The 21043-nt window shown below is 39.6% G+C and overlaps 1 protein-coding gene across 1 annotated transcript in view; it reads right to left on the minus strand.

Annotated features, from left to right (window-relative positions):
* Positions 1–21043, minus strand: part of LOC109621813 (fibrillin-1-like) — a 31496-nt gene that overhangs the window by 3278 nt on the left and 7175 nt on the right. Inside the window, exons 5-7 of the mRNA XM_029854527.2 lie at positions 7136–7741; positions 6948–7073; positions 4677–6882 (exon numbers count right to left, since the gene is read on the minus strand). Of these exons, the coding sequence (XP_029710387.2) occupies positions 4715–6882; positions 6948–7073; positions 7136–7741 (2900 nt within the window). The 3' untranslated portion in view covers positions 4677–4714. The remainder of the gene's footprint in view (positions 1–4676; positions 6883–6947; positions 7074–7135; positions 7742–21043) is intronic.

Genomic DNA, 21043 nt, shown 5'->3' on the forward strand with positions numbered 1-21043 from the left:
TTCAGAAGTCTTAAGAATTCTCTGAAATGTCTCCTTAAAATCGATCGGAAGGTCTTTATGGATTATTCAAATTCGCCAGTAATTTCTCCAGAGATCCCTTCGGAAATTTCTCTAAAGGGTTCCTTCAGACATTTTTCGATGGTATTTCGATGGGAAATTCCTCCAATTTTTCAGAAATTCCTCCAGAGTTCCTCTAGAGGTTTCTCCATAAGTTTCCTTAAAGATTCCTTTAAAAACCTTCCATAGATTTTCATAAATTATAGCTATTTTTTTCCTAAAATTCATTTGGAAAATCGTCCATAAAAAAATCATGCAGAAATTATATAAAAAAAATCAGGGATTCGTTTGGAAATTTCTTTTAGAACTCCTTCAAAAATGCTTCTTGAGATATCTTTTCTTAAAAAAAAAATCCTCCAGGAATCCAAGCAATTCATCTAGAGATTCTTCTTGAAAATTTTCTGAGAAATCCTCTTAAAACTCCCCCAAAAATTCCATCAGACTCTGGAATTTCCTCTACAAATGGAGATTTTTTTTCCAAAAAAAAACAAAGGGATTCGTTTGAAAATTTATTTTAGAATTCTTTCAGAAATGCTTCTTGGGATTTCTTTTAAAAAAAATTTCCTGGAATTCTTAAGAAATCCATCTATAGATTCTTCCACCAAATCTTCTAGGAAATCCTTTTAAAATTCTTCCAGAGATTCCTTCAGACTCTGGAATTCCTTCCAGAAATTTATCCCAAAACTCTGTAGAATGTTTCTCAAGGAATTTCTTTATAGTAATCTCAGGTCTCTTCTTGCAAATTCTCTAGAAATTTATCCAAGAAATTAATCAGAAAATCTTTATGAAGTCTTCAAATTCAACACAAACTCGTCCAGGAATTCCTTCCGAAATTTCTCTAGGGGCTTCTTCAGATATTTTTCGAGGACATTCTTTTAGAACTTCTCCCATAGGTTCCTCACATAGGTATGGAAAATACTCCATTTTTTTTAAAAGTTCCTCCAGAGTTCCTCTAGAAATTTCTCCACGAATTTTCTTAAGTATTCCTTTAGAAAACCTTCCATAGATTTTCTCTGTAATTATTTTATTTTATTTTTCTGAAATTTCTCCTGTAATTCATTTGGAAAATCGTCCATGGATTCATATTAAAAGAATCTTGCAGGAAAATATTTAAAAAAATAGGGATTTGCTTAAACATTTTTCAAGAACTCCTTCAGGAATGCTTCCTGAGATTTCTTTTTGAAAAAATCCTCCAAGGCATCTTTAAGAAACTCATTTAGAGATTCTTCCACAAAATCTTCCAGGGAATCCTTTGGAAATTCTCCCTGAGATTCCTTCAGGCACTAGAATTTCCTCCAATAAATTTATCCCAGAACACTATAAAACGGGTTTTCAGGAATTGCTTGCAAAATTGTTGGATTGTTCTAGAAAATTCTTCAAAAATTCCTTTAAAAATGAAAATTCTCCAGGTTTTTTTAATGTAAATCCTGCATAGAATGCACCATGAATTCCTCCACAAATTCCTAAATAGATGTATTAGGTTTTTTTCAGAAATTTCTCTAGAGGTTCCAGTATTTTTTTTTTTCGAAAATTCCTTGTATCTCAAAAAATACTTCTAAGATTATTCTAGAAATACTTCTTGGAATCCTGTCGGAGAATATTCCACATGTTCCTTCAAGATTTTCGAATGCTTTCAAAAGTTTCTGCAAAGATTTGGTTTAGAAATTTCTCTACAGGAATCACTTTCAGGGATTGCTTGCAAAATTGTTGCATTCTGCGTTGTTGGACTCTCCTAGAAAATTCTTCAAGAATTCTTTTAAAAAATAAAAAAAAAAAATAAAATTCTCCAGGGATTTTTTATGTAAATCCTACATTCCTCCAAAAATTCCTAAATAGTGTATCAGGGTTTTTTCAGAAATTTCTCTAGAGGTTCCAGTTTTTTTTTTCCGAAAATCTCTTCTATCTCAAAAAATACTTCTAAGAATCTTTTAGAAATACTTCTTGGATTCCTTCAGAATTTTCGAATTCTTTCAAAAATTTCTACAAAAATTGGCTTTGAAATTTCTCTAAATGAATCACTTAGAAAAACTGTCATGTATTCTGTTTGAAACCAATCATTGGATTCTTTTACGTATCTGAAACACTTTCAGGATCTTTAAAATACACAGGGCTTCCTTTATTTAAAATTTCACTTTCAGGAATTACTTAAAGGATTCCTTTGGAAAGTCTTTTAAAATTCTTCAAGAACTCCTACATTTCTGTGGAAATTCATACAGAGAATCCTTCAGGAATTCCGCGTGGTATTTTGCTCTATGTATTTTCTCAGAAACTCCTCAGGGAATTCCTTCAAGGATACTTCTAGGAATCTATTAATGGAATTTATAAGGGCATTTCTTCTGAAAACATTTTAGGAGATTCTATCAGACGTTCCACCAGAAGGCTTCTCAAGGAGTTTCTGTACGTAATCCTTCAGAAATTTCGCGAGAAACACGCTCATTTATGCCTTTGTAAAGTTTCCTTGTATTTCTTCAAATTTCTCTCTAGAGGCTCTTCCAAGAAATGCTCCAGAAATTTCTAAAGAAATCCAATCTGAGATTTCTTTAGATTTTTTCCAAAAACTCATTTAGAAATTCCATCAGAACTTTTTCCATCAGAATTCTCAAGAATTTTTCGGAAAACCCTCCAACGGTTTCTATAGAAATCCTTCCACCGATTCCTTCAGGAATTCGAGCAGGAAACTCATACAGGGAATTCCGTCGGATATTCCTCTATATAGCTTCTCAAAAAAATCCTCATATATTTCTTAGAATTTACCCAAGGATTCCTCTCGGATTTCTCTAAAAAATTGTTCAGAATTTTATTGATGGAATTCTCCAGGATTTTTTCTAAAAATAATGTAAGAGATGCTGTCAGATGTTCTAAATAGGGTTTCCTAAGGATTTTTTTTTCTAGGTGATCCTTCAGAAATTCCGCCAGAAAAACGCTTCAGAATTCTCCAGAATTTTTTGCAAGAAATCCTCTAGAAATTTGTACAAGAATTCGATCAGAGATTTCTTTCAATTATTTTCAGAACTTTATTTGGAAATTTCTTTAGGGGCCGTTCAAAAACCACGTAGACTTTTCGGGGGGAGAGGGGTGTCTGGCCACCCGGGTAGAAGTAAAGAGCTCAATAATAGCATTGATATGAAGATCAAAAAGTGATATTGGTTTGATTGATATAAGAGATAAAAGATCTAAATACAATATCAAAAAATTACACCTGGAACATCATCATAATATCATATTGAGATTTTGTAAGATCTAATCAATAGCAGCGACCTATTGGATTGATCTTGAAATATCAAATTTTGATATTGTCCAGATGCTCCAGCGCCATATTTTAGATATTATTTTCAGATCTTTTATCTCTTATATCAATCAAAACAATATCACGTTTTGATCGTCAGTATTTAACCTCTACCCGGGCAAAGTCTACGCTTCATACAAATTTCAAAATTTTTGTATGGACAATAGTCTACAAGGGGGGGAGGGGAGGTCTGAAATGGCCAAAATTTGATCTACGTGGTTTATGAACAGCCTCATAGAAACTTATAAGTAAACTCCTCCAGGGATTCCATCAGATATTCTTTTCTTTTTCAGAAATTGATCGAACGATTTCTTTAGAAAATATTAAATTTTCTTAGAAACTCTTCCAGTAATTCCTTCAGAACTTTTTAACACAGGAATTCCTTCAGAAATCCTTCCAAGGATTCTCTATGAAATTACTCTAGCGGTTCCTTCAGAAATTCGAGCAGGTATTTCTTCATGAGCGCTGCCAGTGATTTCAGGGGTAATTCATACAGAGATCCCTTCAAGAATTTCACCGGGTATTACACTAATGTATTTTCTTAGAAACTCCAGAGATTTCCTTCAAGAATACTTCTAGAATTTTTTCTACAGACTTCTTCCGGAATTCCCGGAGTTTGTTCAGATAACTCAGATAAATTTTATAAGAAAATCTTACTTTCATGCCTTTTTCATGATTTTTTCAGAATTCCTTCAGATATATCTCCAGGAATTCTATCAAAGATATCTACAGGAATTTGATCAAGTTTTTGTAGATTTTCTTTTTTCAGGAATTCGTATGAATATTCCTTCAGAAGTTTATATGTTTCTGAAAAAATTCCACAGATTCTTTCAAAAATTTCTTCAGAGACTCCTTCAGGATATCTTCAAGAATTATTGCATGGATTTTTTTTATCAGAAATTCCTATGAGAATAGCTTTAAAAAGTCCGCCAGGAATTTCTTCAGCAGTTTTTTCAGAGACTGCTCCAGGGTGTTTTTTGGAAATTCTTTCAGTGTATTTTTCTAAGAGAGCAATTTGGCTTGATGTTTTTTTTTCTTTGCTAAATAATTATCGTTCGAATAAGTAAAAACAATCCAAATATTCGTATTCGGGATAATATTGAAGTCATTTCCATGAGGGCGTACCAGCATAGCTCTGAAATTTGAAAACCTTGAGTAACCAGCTTTTACCATGACAGCACGGCATTAAGCCCTACTTGCAACCTCTTTTCTTGATTCTTAGCAATTGTTAGCATCAGGTTTCCCAACACGAGCAAAACTATTATTGAATGCATACTTCACTTTGACACAAACTTTCAACCATGAACAATGCAATCAACAATCTCTAGCTTACCTTTGGTGGGATGGGAGACTATGATGCAGATGTTGTCCTTATTCAATCATTGTTTCAGTAGGAACGGTTCCAGGCCGGTGCATATAAGAACAAACCAAGTATGACACCAACATCAGGGCCAGAGCCACCGCCGCTGCAACACACGCTATCAAGAGATGTGTTCGATTGAAGATTGAAACGAAACTGAGCTGTTCATCTCTGTGAACTTCAACCTGTTCTGCGGCTGCCATTTCTGCTGTCTCTGTTCTACTGGTTTCTGGAACAAATTCATCCTGGTCTACTGGAGGTTCGGTCTCCTCTTCCGGCTCGCACGACACCTCTGAAGCATCCGTCATAACTGCAGTGAAACCATCAGGGCACTCGCACTCTCCTGGAGCAACGCAGTTCCCATTATAACAACCTCTACATATCGGCACACAATCCTCGTAATCATCCTTCATCTCGTATCCATCGTCGCAATCAGCACCGAATCTGCTCTGCACAACAACCATTCGATTATTATCAATCACTTCAACATGTTCACTATGCTCCTCCAATTCCACCTCGCTACAAACATTTTCTCCATTCAACACGTAACCTTCATCACAATCGCACACTCCATCCAAGCAAATCCCGTTCCGACACTCCGGTTCACACTTCTTGCGACACATCCCATTCCACTCTTCTTCATATCCGCTGGCACATCGACAAACATTCGGCGCAACACATTCCCCATTCACACAAGATTCTTCGCACACCGGACGACACAACCCGTCACCATGATGATCCGCATAACCAACGAAACACTCGCAAACTTCGGGCGCTACGCAGATTCCGTTCAGGCAAGACCGCTCGCACACCGGTTCGCAAACGATCTGTTCCCGATCTCCCACGGCCCTGCGATACCCCGGATTACACTCGCAGATGTTGTTCCCCAGACAGGTTCCATGACTACAGTCGACATAGCTTTCGTCACAGCTGTACGATGATGGGAAGACTTCTTCGGATCTGACGTCAGGTTCCGCGGTAGGACATTCCTGAATTGGACACTCGACCTCCGGACAGGGCATCTGGAGTGGACATTCACACGGCTTGTAGCTCTCTGTGGTCATTGGGGGAATCTCTGGGCACTGTAGATCAGGGCATGAGGTTGGTTCAGGACAGGTGTAATCACAATTTGTAGCCTGGGTTGTTTCTGGAGTATGGGGACACGTAACCTCCGGACACGGTTCTGGTATTTCGCAGATGCATTCAGGCGGAATTGTTGTCAAAGATGTAGTTGGTGTATCACAGTCTATAACGGTAGGTTCAGGTACAGGCTTGCAAGTTCTGGTATCACCTTCAACCGTTGAATAGAATCCTTCGTTACATAGACAGAGGTTGGTTCCTACACAGTATCCCTTACTGCAGTCAACTGCGCTGGGATCACAATATGGACTGCATAAGTGATTTGAAACGAACAGGTCCCCATTTTCCGGAATGAATCCTTCGTAGCACATGCAAAGATCTGGCGAGACACAGTCACCATTGACGCATGGCGGATTGCAAACCGGTTCGCAGATTTCCAATGTCTCATGAAGTTGATATCCTTCGTTACACTCACAACTACCGGGAGCAACACAGCGGCCATTCCTACAGCTACTTTCACAAACAGGAGCACATTCCAGTGTTCCCGTCACGTTCCTTTTCAGCTGATATCCTTCGTTACATAAGCACTGATCATTGCCCAAGCACACACCATTGCTGCAATCAACTTTCGTACACAATGGTTGGCAAGTTCCATCATCTCCTACTCCAAACCCTTCTTTGCAAACACACAATCCCGGTGCGATACATATCCCTTCACTGCATCCTTCGCGACAAGCAGGTTCACAAATGAAGTCATACTTCTCTGACTTTCGGTAACCTTCCTGGCAACTACACTGGTCGTTCCCCACGCAGAACCCGTTCACGCAGATACGCTCGCAAGGCTTCGGTTCACACGCCATTTTTCCATCACGTATCGCCAACACGAATCCTTCATCGCACTCGCAAATGTTCGGCTGAGTACACCGACCATTGGTGCAGTCCACCAATTCTTCGTCGCAAATTGGTTCACAAACGCTGGTACTGTTGTCCGCAAACTGAAAACCGGAAATACACTGGCAAACGTTCGGCTTGATACAGTACGCGTTGATGCACTTGTTCTTGCAGTAGGGCGTGCAGATCGATTTCTTGGAGCTGATTGCTGAAACACAGAATTGGGATGTGAACATCTGCTTATTCAAAATTATCTTAAATTCTTCAACTTACCACTTGCTGTTGCAAAATATCCCGGGAGGCACTCACAGCGTTCTGGACCGACGCAGATACCGTTTGAGCATCCATTTGTACACTTTGCTTCGCATACGTTGCGGCTGTTCTCCAACTTTACGTATCCTGAAATAACAGAAATGCATTAATAACGATTTAATACCTGTACTTTCCAGTATCCTACTCACCTTTATTGCACTCGCAAACATCCGGCGCAACGCACCTTCCGTGAACGCACGGTTTCTCACACCTGGGCACACACTTGCTTCCGTCCTTACGATCCAACTGGAATCCCTCGCTGCAAGCACACTGATCCGGCCCCACGCAAATGCCATTCTCACATGGTCTTCCACATCGTGGCTCGCAAACCCCTCCTACTGCACCCCTCTCAAAACCTTCCCGGCATCGACAAACCCCCGGACCAACGCAATCCCCATTCAAACAGCCCTCCGGACAGTACGGTTCGCACGTCTCATTCGCACCCATTCGATACAGGTCATCGCAAACGCATACCCCCGGTGCCACACACTCGCCGTTGACGCAATCGTCGACTCCGCACATCGGAATGCATTCGCCTTCCAGGAATTGGTAGCCCTCGTTGCAGTGGCAAACTTCCGGTTGGGCGCAAAATCCGTTGCTGCAGTCCACGCCGTCGCAAATCGGGGTGCATTCCTTCTGGTCGTTTAGCTGGTAGCCTTCCTCGCACTGGCATGTTTCCGGAGCGACGCAGTTGTGGCAGTTTCCGGTGCAGACCGGTTCACACAGAAAAGGGAACACCGGAGATAGGGTGTATCCTGTAACGAATGAAAAACAAAGAAATGGGGTTGAAAGGTGGAAGCAATGATACAACGCACAACGTAGCATTACGGACACAGGCACAAGTGAATTAGAATGGTATTATTCATTTGACCATTAACCCTCTAGCGATCGCGCTGTTGTGTTTTGTACAACACGTTGAAAAAATCTCGCATTTTGTACTCAGCACCAGTGTGGTGCTGATCCAGGTAGTCAACCGCGCGAGTTACGGAATGTTAAGACCGGACGGGACGGTGGCTGAATCGTCCGCCATTGCTCTGTTGTTAAAAAGAAGCAAATCTCAACTTCTGCTTCACATTTTCGACTAGAAATTTGATCGTTTATTTGCTCACTTTCGGTGCACAATCGACTAATGTTTCAGCTATGTCAGTGCAGTAGAAATTGACATTACCTTCTTCGAAATCTCGAGGCAAATTGTTAGAAAGAGAGGCAAGATAGCAAAAATTACACGTCATCCCGTGCGGCCTTAAAACTCTCCAGCTAAGAGATGTTAACGCCTTCTTCTTCTTGACGTCCCCACTAGGACAAATTCTGCTTCTCAGCTTAATGTGTAAAAAATTCGAAGGCTGAAAGTGAAGATTGACATTCTCATTTTTACATTCATGTTTGGCCACATTCATTGTCAGCTGAATGCCTCTCTTTTTTCATTCAATTCTCTGTCACGAATATTTTTTTCGCACGTCGTAAAATGTCCAATTTTTACAGAAGCACAATCCGACTTAATGGACAAATAGAGCAGTTAATTAGTATTGTAATTAACTACTGTACACAAGTTTTGAGGTGATTGGAAGAATAATCGGGAGTTACGGTCTAGTTATATTTCTCAGTGAAAATTGTCAGTGACAGAAAAATGGATGAATAAGTGAGAAAATTCATTCACCAAAATGAATTTTATTTTGATCCCTCAGTTGAGAATCTTCAAAATTCACATTAAATTTCACTCACCGAAAATGAAAATTTTAAACTCTGGTTCTATGAGCACTTTCACAGTTATTAACCTGTTAACGCCCAAGGTGTCTCACAATTTACTTACTACATGACTCGTTAAAATATCAAAGAAACACCACAACATAAAAGAGTAATCCATAAAGGAATCCCGAAAGAAATCCCAGAAGAATCCCGCAAGGAGTCCCAGGGGAACGTTGAAAGAAACACCGGGAGGAATCCTTAAAAAAATAAGGAGGAACTCCGGCATAAATTCCTGGAGGAATCTCGGGGGCAATCCATGAAAGAACCCTGGAATATTTCCTAAAATAATCGAAAAAGAAGTTTCTGAAATAATCCAGATAGAATTCCTGGAAGAATCCCGTAAGAAATTAGTGGAGTAAATCCATGAGAAATATAGGAAGGAATCACGATAGCAATAGGACAGATCGGTTTAGTATTAGATTTGTAGTAATGAGCTAAATTTTAGTATTGAGTGGTGCGCTGAAAATGATACACCGCGCGGCATTTGTAATGTTTCCAAAAGCGCATTTGCACGAAATTCCACGCGGTAAATCCTTCTGGAAAGGAACGGCCGCACTTGAGGAAACGCCGCAATGTTATCTCCCATAAGAATGAAGTAAACGGGATACAAAAAACGCGGCTGTTCCTTTCCTCGGGGATAGGCCGCGTGAACTTTTGGGCAAACGCGCAAATATGGTGAGAAGTTCAATGGATCACTAAAATAACTAAAACGGCCGCTATGAAATGAACAGATAGCGCCACCGTAGCCTTGTGTGTTTGACGTAACTCGACTGCTGTCACTGTGTTACCGTCCATATATGGTGGCGCTTTTGTTTTGATGCGGTGAGTAGCGGAAAAGTCGGCTTCAATGATCCATTCTCCGTTTCTGCAATGAAATGGTGCAAAAAGCGTGGGTATTATGATTCCTTGCCCAATTTGATGCTGTTTGAGCAAAACTTTGGGCAACAGTGTTGTTGTTTTCTCCATTTCTTGCAACATAAACAACATAATTATCCAAAGTTTTGCTCAAACAGCATCAAATTTGGCAAGGAATCATAATACCCACGCTTTTTGCACCATTTCATTGCAGAAACGGGGAATTGACCTTCTCACCATACTAAAATTCAGCTCATCACTACAAATCTAGTACTACACCGAACGAGCCCCATTCATGAAGCAACCTCGAAAGAATTCCTTGATAAATCATTTAAATAGTTTCGAAAGGAATTCCTGAAATAATCTCGGGAAAAATCTCTAAAGAAGTTCCTAGAGGTATCAATGAAGACATCTATGAAGGAATTCCTGAAGTAATCAAGGAGTAATCTCTGAAAGAAATCTAGTAATGAATGCCAGGAGAAATCCCCCAAACAATCGCAGAAGAAATCAATGAAAGAATCAATGGAGGAATCCCAGGAAAAATCCCGAAAGAATGGCGGGGGGAATCTCGAAATCAATATAATGGAAGAAACCTTGAATAAATCCTGAGAGAAGTCTCTGAAAGGGTCCTTCTGGAAATCCTGAATGAATCCCATTAGAAATCATTGCACAATGGGTCCAGAGCCGTATTTATGAAGACAAAAATGTTTGTGCCTAAACCATAAGTTTTAGATACATGGTGTATTTGGGAAACTTTCTTCTTATTTTTCGACCTTTTTTCTTACTATTGTGAAATTAGGGTGGTCCCTCTAGTTTCGCTGATCCAAACATCTGCTTTATAATGGTTTTATGTACGTTTACAAAATGTTCTACAAAGTCGTAAAAGAACTTATTTGGAGCAAGTTTGTCGAAGAAACCATTATTCTATCTCTTATGGTTCCTAACTTATATATTTTTAAAAGATTCATGTTAGGGTGATCCATAAATTTCAGTTTTCCTGAAATAACTTTTAATCCGTTCGTTTCTCGTAAATACTTTGTTCAGAGCACTTTAAGAACTATCAACGACGCATATTTTTTTCAAAGAGCTCAAAGTTCTAACTCTCATAGTTAAAAAGATATTGGCATTTTTCTTCGAAAAATCACTTTTTTTCAAAAATTCATATCTCAAAAAGGAGCAAATGGATTTTCAATCTCTCGGTTGCATTGGAAAGATCGTACTCTATTCTATTTATGATGAAAAAACTGCATGTACCTTTTTTGTTTAAATCTTTTTATTGAATTTTGAAAATATGATTTTTTTTATGGAAAAGCAGTTGTAACTTTGAAAATCGATGAGATACAAACTTGGCGTCTTCGACAAAATTGTGAGTTTTTGGCTGCTATAAAAGTACCCAGAACAAAGTATTGTGAAAAAATCAACACTTAAAATTATATTGAATAAAAACCGATTTTCACATCGAAATGAAGTGTTTACGAGAAACAAACGAATTAAAAGTTATTCCAGGAAAACTGAAATTCATTGATCACCCTAACATGAATCTTTTAAAAAATTATAAGTTAGAAACCATAAGAGATAGAATAATGGTTTCTCCGGCAAACTTGCTCCAAATAGATTCTTTTACAACTTTGTAGAACATTTTGTAAACGTACATAAAACTATTAAAAAGCAGATGTTTGGATCAGCGAAACTAGAGGGACCACCCTAATTTCACAATAATGAGAAAAAAGGTCGAAAAATAAGAGGAAACTTTCCCAAAAACACCATGTATCTAAAGCTTAAGGTTTAGGCACAAACATTTTTGTCTTCGTAAACACGGCTCTGGACCCATTGTGCATTGTTGGAATCTTTGAAGGAGTCCGTAAGGAAATTATTGTAGGAATCTTGAGTGATATTCCTAGAGGAATCCCAAAAAGACACTCTGAAGGAATCGCTGAAGAAATCTCCGAAGGAGTCACTGAAGAATTTACAAGGAAAATCCCTAGAGGAATCTTGGGAGGAATCATTAAAAAAGTGTAACGAATAAAGATTCGGCCTTCCCCATTAAAATAAATTAACGCCAACAGTTTATCCACAGACAAACAGACGTAACACCTTGAACAATTTTCATGGAAATCCATCGCCCAGTTCACACTACCATCACCTGGTGGGAAAGTTGCACGAATCACTGTGTTGTGCAATATCGTCAACAGAAGGCGCTAGTGTAAAACGTCAAACGCATAGAAAAACGATGCACGCGTCTCTGGTTGTGAAAGCCACAACTATGAAAATTTTAAAATGATCGTTAAAAGCGTGGTCGATGGAAATTTCGCAAGTGTTACGTCTGTTTGTTTGTGGTTTATCTTTTTACTTTATTTTCTTATGTTCCCTATCTCTTTTGTTCGTGCTCACACTTTTCCCTTTCCTCTTCCTTTCCTCCTCCTTTCCACTGCCTTTTGTTTGACGCACTGCACACCCTAACCATCACTACAGCATGCCGCTTCCACCAATGCACTCCGGATGTCCTCCAAGATCATTCATGACGATCCAAAGCTGGGAAGGGATCGTTCATGCCCTTTCCCGGCCCTTCTACAGATCTAACTCGCCAACATCACCCTATTCCGCTGCGGATGATATCAAAACCGATGAATCCTTCTCATGTCGATCGGCCTGCGAAATGCGACGTCCGACTTTCGCATCGGTCTGGATGGAACTCCCTGCCCTCGGGTAGATTCGAACGATATCCATGAGCTTCGACAGGAACATGTGCAGAGAGTGAGTGATGGCTGCCTACGGAGAGAGTTTCTCGCCTGACGATCGTTGCAGTGCAGATCTCTCCATCTCACGATCTCGCGTGGAACGTCGCATGTTGAGATAATTGCTGTGCTTGGTGGATTTGTTCGTTCGTGCTCGACTTTCATTCTCATGCACGAAAATACTACACTCAGCCAAATAACCTTAAGATTTCCATAAGGCCCAACTTATGAAACGGCCTTTAAATAATTCATAATGATTCGGATGAATTTCATAAGGTCACTCTATGACGTAAAATCGTCTCACAGCTTGGCTTTTATTCATGTTTAGCAACATGGTATTCTCAAGCGTCGGTAGCCGTGTGGGTAAAACACGGGCTCGGTGATCCCGACGTTCATGGAACGAATCCAGTCTGCATCATTTTAAGATTTTTTTGTTCTTTTCATAAGTCTATCTTATGAAATTTGTCATAGCAAGCACGATCAATTTTCATAAGGTATTCTTATGTCATCCATAAGAATTAGTTATAGCAAATTTTCATAAGGTATTTCGATGAATTTCGCTAGTTTTTTTCGCTGAGTGTATTCGGTCGCCTCTGTCGATATCGAGCGCTCGCGGAAGTGTGCAGATGACGCCGTTAAGCGGAATTGATCTTCGATGGCTTCGATTTCGGGAGATGGTACAGGGTAGGCAGGGGTGCTCATTGCATAATGCGCGGAACAGTTGCTATATCCTCTAATATTCTAACCCTATTTATCAGACATAAAACCAAACGTAACAAAAGTTATAAGAAGAATCACGAAGAAATACCAGAGAAAATACTTAGAGGAAGAATCAATGAAGAAATCATGGAGATAAAAACTGAAGGAATCCCTCAGAGGGTTCAGGAGTAATACGCAATGGATTTACTACATGAAACTCAAGAGGAATATCTGAAATAAAATAATGCTGGCAGGAATCCCAGAAGAAATCAATAAAAACAAATATCTGGAGAAATCTTGCGATGAATTCCTAAAAACTCCCGGAAATAATCCTTGGAAGTATCCCTGAATAAATCTCGGGAGAAATCTCAGAAGGAAACGTGGAAAAATCATCTGAGACACCTCATGATGAAGAAGGAAGAAAAATTTTAATGGAGTTCCGAGAGAATCCCGGGAGAAAATCTAGGAAGAATCTCAAAGGAATTCCGGAAACAATCAGTGAAGGAATTGCAGGAAGCATTTCTGAAGGAATCCTTGACAAAAACATGGAAAAATCTTAGATGGAATCCCAGGCGAGATTCCTAAAGAAAATTCGGGAAGCATCAATGAAGGAATCCCGGAAAAATCCCGAAAGGAATCCCGAGAAGCAATGCCGGAAGAAATCCATAAAAGAAAGGGAGAAATGGATGTAGAAATCCTGCGAGGAATCCTTGGCGAAAACATAGGAGACCTTAACAAAACCGGGAAAATCACTAAAGGAGTCCTTAAAAGAACATCTTAATGAATCTTGGGAGAAATCCCTAAAGGAAACTCAACGGAAACCACTGCATAAATCCCGAGAAAATATCGGAAAATTCCGGCCGGTTAGAATCCCGGGACAAATCCATGAAAAAAATCTGGAAGGAATCTTTAAGGGGATCCCTGGAGGAACCCAAGATGGAAACCCAGAAGAAATTTTTAGAGAAGCCCTGGGAAAATTCCTAAAGGAATTCCGTGAGAAATCTTTGAACCCCTGAAAGAAACCCGGGAGGAATTGCTTGAGGAATTCTTAGAAAAAATCTTGAAGGGATACCAGGAAGAATTCTGAGAGGAATACCGGGTGGAATTCCAAGAGAAATCCTGGTACAAATTCCTCTAAGATTCTCGTCAGGAATTATTAGCTGAAACAGGGTAGGAATCCAACGGAGAAATCCATGAAGAATTATCAGGAGTAATTGCTAAAGGATACGTCTTATATGCACAGCAACATCCTCCATTTAAATAAATTGCATTTAGGAAATCTCCATTAAAAATTCTCCATTTAAGTAACGTTACTAAAAATTTAAATTGACTGTATTCAGACCAAAACATGTGTTCATAGGCTACGCTTTCAAAAACAGCTGTTCTTTAGACGGCTGAGATAGAAGTCTTCTACTCGAATAGATCATCCGGTAATAAGACCGAATAGGTCATGAGGCTAATAAGTGTAATTGAACCAAATAGGTCATTTTACCAAAAAGGTCATTAGGACGAAAAAGTCATCAGGCCCAGCGAATCAAAATTCAACCATCGCGCAACAATAATGACAATGTCGCAACCTGTATTTGTTGCGACAATCCACCCAATGCGACATAAGTTTGTCCCAACTTGAAAATAATAGGATAAACATCGTACACCACGAGTTTAGCGATTTTTAAGCCTTGCATTGCTAATTTCGAACGGTAACTTCGAGTCGTTAAACACCGCAACTCTGTTGAAGATCTATCATCAAACAGTTTCGACATTGGGTTAGTAATCATTAATTATTCGCGAGTAGAAAAGTACGCAACAAATTCAGCTTCCGTTTTGTCTGCAACAAAAATAATCGAGATCATGTCATTATCTGTTACCAGTAGGGATAAAGAGTAATCGTCGCACCTTCTTTGTTGCTTGTTTTGTGCCTCTTTTGTCCGACAATTCTCTTCACTGATCAAGCCAAAAATATCATTAGGCCGAATGGGTCATTAGGTCGAATAGGTTGTTACTCGACTGAATCACCTCATAACAACCAGTTTGACCTGATGAGTACCGAATGAGCTATTCTGCCTAATGATCAATTCGGCTAAATGACCTTTTCGGTCTAATGGCTTATTCTGCCATATAAACTTTAAAGGCCAAATAAACACTTTGATGTAACAATATGTTGCGCCAAACGAGACCTTTTTTCAGTCCAAACGATATATCGGCTTGGCGACCTTTTCGACTTAATAACGTTTTCGGTCTAACGATCTAACGGCTTATTTCGATGATACTGAATATATTTCGAAGTACGCTTCCATGGAAAGGCATGGACCTAGACATGCACACAATTCTAAAAAAATGTCGAGGCACTCCTTCTAAAATCCCCCCGGAAATGTCTCCAGGTTTCCTCCAACGCTCGTTTTAGGACTTGAACTAGAATTCCTTCAGGATTTTCACCAGGGATCTCCTTCCAAATTTTGGATAGGTTTTTTTCCAGCACTTTCTCTTGGAATTACTGCAAGAAGTTGCCTAAAAAATGTCAATTTAGGAATCCCTCTAGTAGTTTCTTCAGGAGTTTACTCAGCGATTACATCAGGAATTCTTACAATAAGCCCTCCATTTTTCCAAGCAACACTCATGTCACAGAAGAATCACGGCAGCGCAGAAGTCACTGTGACTAACTTCAAACATATAAGTATTGTGGATTTAGCATCAAATTGGTGTCGGAAGAAACTTCATTGACTTCCGCTGCCTTTCCTATGCATTAAACATAACGTCGGACGTAGTGCGCTATAGTAAATCTGATGTGCTCTATACAGCGCACTACTTCCGACGTTATGTTTTACGCATAGGAAATGCGGCGGAAGTCAATGAAGTTACTCCCGACACCAATTTAGTGCTAAATCCACAATAAGCACTTACATGTTAGAAGCGCATTCACACGTTTCTCCTGGTAATCCTTCAGAAATTCACTCAGGGAAGACTCTTCTGGAATTTTCCCAGAGTACCCTCCCGGAATATCTCTAAGAAATGCGCCACGAATTCCTCAAGGAATTCCTTCTTAAATTCCAGGTGAATTCCAGGATTTTTCCAAGAATTCCATTATTTGAGAGTTCTCCGGAAATACCTCCAGGAAAATCTTCAAGAATTTCTACAATTATGGGTCATTTTCTTTTAATCAAAATGGTGAACTAACTGACTAATAACACAGCGTAACAAAAATTCACTTTGTGTCTGTCTCAAGAGCAAACTTATGTGTCTCTGAAGGATTTTGGGCCGCTGAATCCGAATCCGGGCTCAGATTTGCTCTAACACGTCACAATTTTAAGCTATACCTCAATTTATAGGGCAAAATATGCGATTTTGGGCTTCTTTGACTGCCAGCCATTTAGAAAGGAAATATTTTTTTTAGGCAATCAAAAGGTTAATTGGTCAATTAACATCTAAATTAACGACTCATGCAAAATATTTCGTTTTACTAAATCGAATTTGATAGTTTTAAGCGATTTATGTTAGGTACGATATTTCCCATACAAGTCACCCTCCAAAAGTTGCATGCAAGTTTTCATACTAATATAAAACGCTTAAATCTATCAAATTTGATTAAGTTAAACGAAATATTTTGCATGAGTCGTTAATTTAGATGTTAATGGACCAATTAACCTTTTGATTGCCTAAAAAAAATATTTCCAAGCTTAATGGCTTGCAGTCAAAAAAGCCCAAAATCGCATATTTTGCCCTATAAATTGAGGTATAGCTCAAAATTGTGACGTGTTGGAGCAAATCTGAGCCCGGATTCGGATTCAGCGGCCCAAAATCCTTCGGAGACACATGAGTTTGCTCTTGAGACAAAAAAATGTTGCGCTGTGTAATTGTTCTATGACTGTACCTCAAGGATTTTCAAGGTTTTCACGAGAATACCCTCAAGAATTCTTCCAAAAACTATTCCGGAAATACGTCAATTGGCATTTCTATAGAATTATGCAGTATATGAATAGATAAAACTGTCTTCAGGGAAGTTCCGGAATGTATATACTTGGAACAATACAACTGAAGGTTTATTATTTGAGGGAGAGAGAACTCCAAGTAGTCATGAAAGACATTATATAGGCAATTTAAAATAATCTTCGGACGGGTTTCCATCTGGTCCTAAACAGAGTTGTGTGGTATGGGCCAGCCTATGGTTTGGGCCAGCCTAAACAGCAGCTGTCATTGCTGTACTGGTGATAGTCTCTATCCCACGTATGTGGCAACCCTAATCCCACCTAATGCATCTGACAGGAGCCAACATCTATCGTGTATCCACAATGGTATCCTTTGTGGATACACAAATGTTTACATACAAGATGTTGGATTCTTAAACATGGCGGCCTCGCACCCTGGTGCTCTATCCACTCAAGCACTCAACACAGTCCTAAGTAGGCGCGCAAAGTAATCGGTTGTGCATTCACAGTGCGCAGTATGCTGGGTGATTGTTGGGAGCAAGTTAGCAGATTTCACATTGGCGATCCTGCCAGGTTTTTCAATTGAAAATTCAGCAATGTTTCAAAACAAATCACCCAGCATAACTGCTTCAACCAGGAGTGTGACGATTGTGCGGGTTTAGTGAAGTGAAAAGTGCAATGAAAAAAAGTGAAACGGATTAGGCGTAAGCGCATCCGAAAAAAAAATGGTTCGTGTCGGCTTGGTTGTGTGATGCAGGAGGAATGGAAGCAGCAGGGTGAGCCAGCTGCTCATCTTTTGTGGATATGTTGGTGTTGACTGGAAATGCTGCTCGTGCATGATCGAGTTTTGCTTGGAGGGTGTGTTTCGCAATGTGGTGTTTGAATCGGCCCGCTCGATAGACGAAGGCCAGGTGTGGTTTGTTTGGGTTCGACTTGCTTTCTCCCTCCCTGTTGGAAAGGGCGAAGAGCGTCTGGTTTGCTGATCGGTTTGCTTTCGTGTTTACGTTACATAAGGTAAGGTAAGCTAAGGTTGCTGTCAGAAACAATTGTGTAAAAAAAAGTGCTCATTAAACGCGATTGTGTTGGTTATCTAAACAGTCGCAACTGATGACGTCAGTTTTCGTATTTGTGGTTTAATGTCACATAATCTGTGGGGTACCGAAAAATAATGAAGGAGAGGGTGTGATATTTCCAGGGGACCCGCATGCGGCAAGGTAGGCCTACTGCTCATCTTTTGCGAGTGTGTTAGTGTGACTGGCAACGCGACCAGAAGCCTAGTCGAATCCTGCTTGGAAATCGGTTTGTTTTGTCGATGGGGGTGGCCCGCGAAATCGCATTGTGTTGTTTGGGAAGGCCCGCTCGATGCATGTTAGGTAGGCGTAGTTTGTTCGAGTTTGACATGCCTGCACCCTCCCTGGATATTTCTGACCGCCGAAGCATCAAAACCAGGGCGGTAGTTTTTCGACAGGCCTTTATAATTGCGATAAATTGTTTTTTTTTTTCATTTTTTCCGTATTGGTTTGCCTGTCATTGTTGTTGTCATTGTTCATTTTCGGTTGAAAAAAAACAGGCACAGAGACTGACACTTAGCAGCCCGGATCAAAACTATTCTGCTCGACAAACATTAAACAAAATTCGGCAAGTTTATGTTTTGTTTATTTCAACACTTCTTTTCTTTGTGCCTGAGTGGTTCATTTTCAAAGTGCACTAGGGTGCATGGGTGGCCGCGGCTGTTTACATACGATTTCAACAATTGGGTTGATTGGCGATTGAAAATTTTTTGTTTTCTATAGCTTGGTCGAAAGAGCACATTTCTCCAGGTGTTGTACAACTTTTTTGCAGTCCAATACATTTGTTTTGATAGTCAGATAAGCAAAACAGCTTAGATTCCCGTTGATGTGGTGACAGCTCAATAGTTAGAAGGACAGCTCGTCTTTAACAAACAAACTCCATTTGAACATCGAATGAATTTTGAGTTCTAAAACACCAGAATTGTGACATTTTGGGTTTCAAATTTTTTGGTTAAAGATTAAAGTTATGAGAAAACACGGATACCATCAAAACCATGAAACCAAATTTTCCGGAAGCATTCAGAGGTATAAATGGAGTTTTTATAAGTTGTTCGGTTTGGTACCCTCACTGGTTTTGAATTGTACAATACTTTTGTGAAAATATATGAACAGTACGAACAGTATTGGAATTTCTGGAGTTATGCGGACCGAGGTTTTTTTTTTTTGAATCAATAATGTAGTGCAGCATTTTATGCGGAATCTGAAAATATGAAAAAGTTCCCGGTATTGTTACCTTCTACATAACGTCGGCTCGATAAGTATCAAATGCGTTCTATTTTTGATGTTTTTGTGGATGATGCAATGAATAAGTTAAAGAACAGAACCACAGTATGTTAGTTGGCAATATGGCACTTAATATAGCTTTCAGCCTGTCAGTAGTTGCGATTACTGTAAATTATGGCACTTAGTGGACTTTTCACCTAAAAACATTGCAATTTAGGTGTTTGAACGTATGTAAAATACTTTAGGATGTATGCAAAATACGAAATGGATTTCAAATCAGTTTAAAGTAATGGAAAATTTGCATGTTGCTCGGGATGACCATGCATTGAATGAATTCAGCCTAAGGAAAAGGTGAAGTCGCATGTATCTTGGGATGACCACGCATAACGAGAAGCATTTGCATGTTGCTCGGGATGACCATGCATTGCATGAATTCAGTCTAAGGAAAAGGTGAATTCGCGTGTAGCTCGGGATGACCACGCATAACGAAAAGAATTTGCATGTTGCTCGGGATGACCATGCATTGAATCAATTCGGCCGAAGGAAAAGGTGAATTCGCGTGTAGCTCGGAAAGACCACGCATAGAGGAAAGAATTACATGTTGTTCGGGATGACCATGTATTGAATGAGCTCAGTCTAAGGAAAAGGTGAATTCGCGTGTAGCTCGGGATGACCACGCATAACGAAAAGCATTTGCATGTTGCTCGGGATGACCATGCATTGTATGAATTCAGTCTAAGGAAAAGGTGAATTCGCCTGTAGCTCGGGATGACCACGCATAACGAAATGAATTTGCATGTTGCTCGGGATGACCATGCATTGAATCAATTCGGCCGAAGGAAAAGGTGAATTCGCGTGTAGCTCGGAAAGACCACGCATAGAGGAAAGAATTACATGTTGTTCGGGATGACCATGTATTGAATGAGCTCAGTCTAAGGAAAAGGTGAATTCGCGTGTAGCTCGGGATGACCACGCATAACGAAAAGCATTTGCATGTTGCTCGGGATGACCATGCATTGTATGAATTCAGTCTAAGGAAAAGGTGAATTCGCCTGTAGCTCGGGATGACCACGCATAACGAAAAGAATTTGCATGTTGCTCGGGATGACCATGCATTGAATCAATTCGGCCGAAGGAAAAGGTGAATTCGCGTGTAGCTCGGAATGACCACGCATAGAGGAAAGAATTACATGTTGTTCGGGATGACCATGTATTGAATGAGCTCAGTCTAAGGAAAAGGTGAATTCGCGTGTAGCTCGGGGATGACCATGCATTGAATGAATTCAGCCTAGGAAAAAGGTGACCATAATGCAACAATATGATGTTCTGTCAAATGATGAGCGCGATTATGTTTAATTAAATTGCTGATGAAGCCAGTGTCTCAGAAAATGAATAATGCACGTAGATGGTATTCCTGTTCCCTCTCAATGGGATTGACTGCAAATCAAAATCAATTGGATTGCTTAAACATAGACGGTATAACCAAGGTATAACATGTGGTAATAGAAAATATGACGTCATAGCGTCTGGGTACATTGATGTCAGTCGCTCTCTTGGGAATAGCAACTGCGCGAATGCTCTATGAGCCGCAGTTGATAATCATGTTTATTTTAACAGTAGTGGTATGAGGAATTCAAAAAATCATACAGCGAATCGGGACTGTAGTTGATAGAATTTAAATGGATCTTTTTTTATATGTGATGCCTGGGATGATTTTTTTTTCTAAATGTTTCAGCATATCAGCTGCCGTGCAAAAATGTGGCATCATTATTCCTCAATTATTCACTGTTTTTAACATTTTTTAT

Source organism: Aedes albopictus, chromosome 2 (assembly GCF_035046485.1).
Source record: "Aedes albopictus strain Foshan chromosome 2, AalbF5, whole genome shotgun sequence".
Lineage (NCBI taxonomy): Eukaryota > Metazoa > Arthropoda > Insecta > Diptera > Culicidae > Aedes > Aedes albopictus.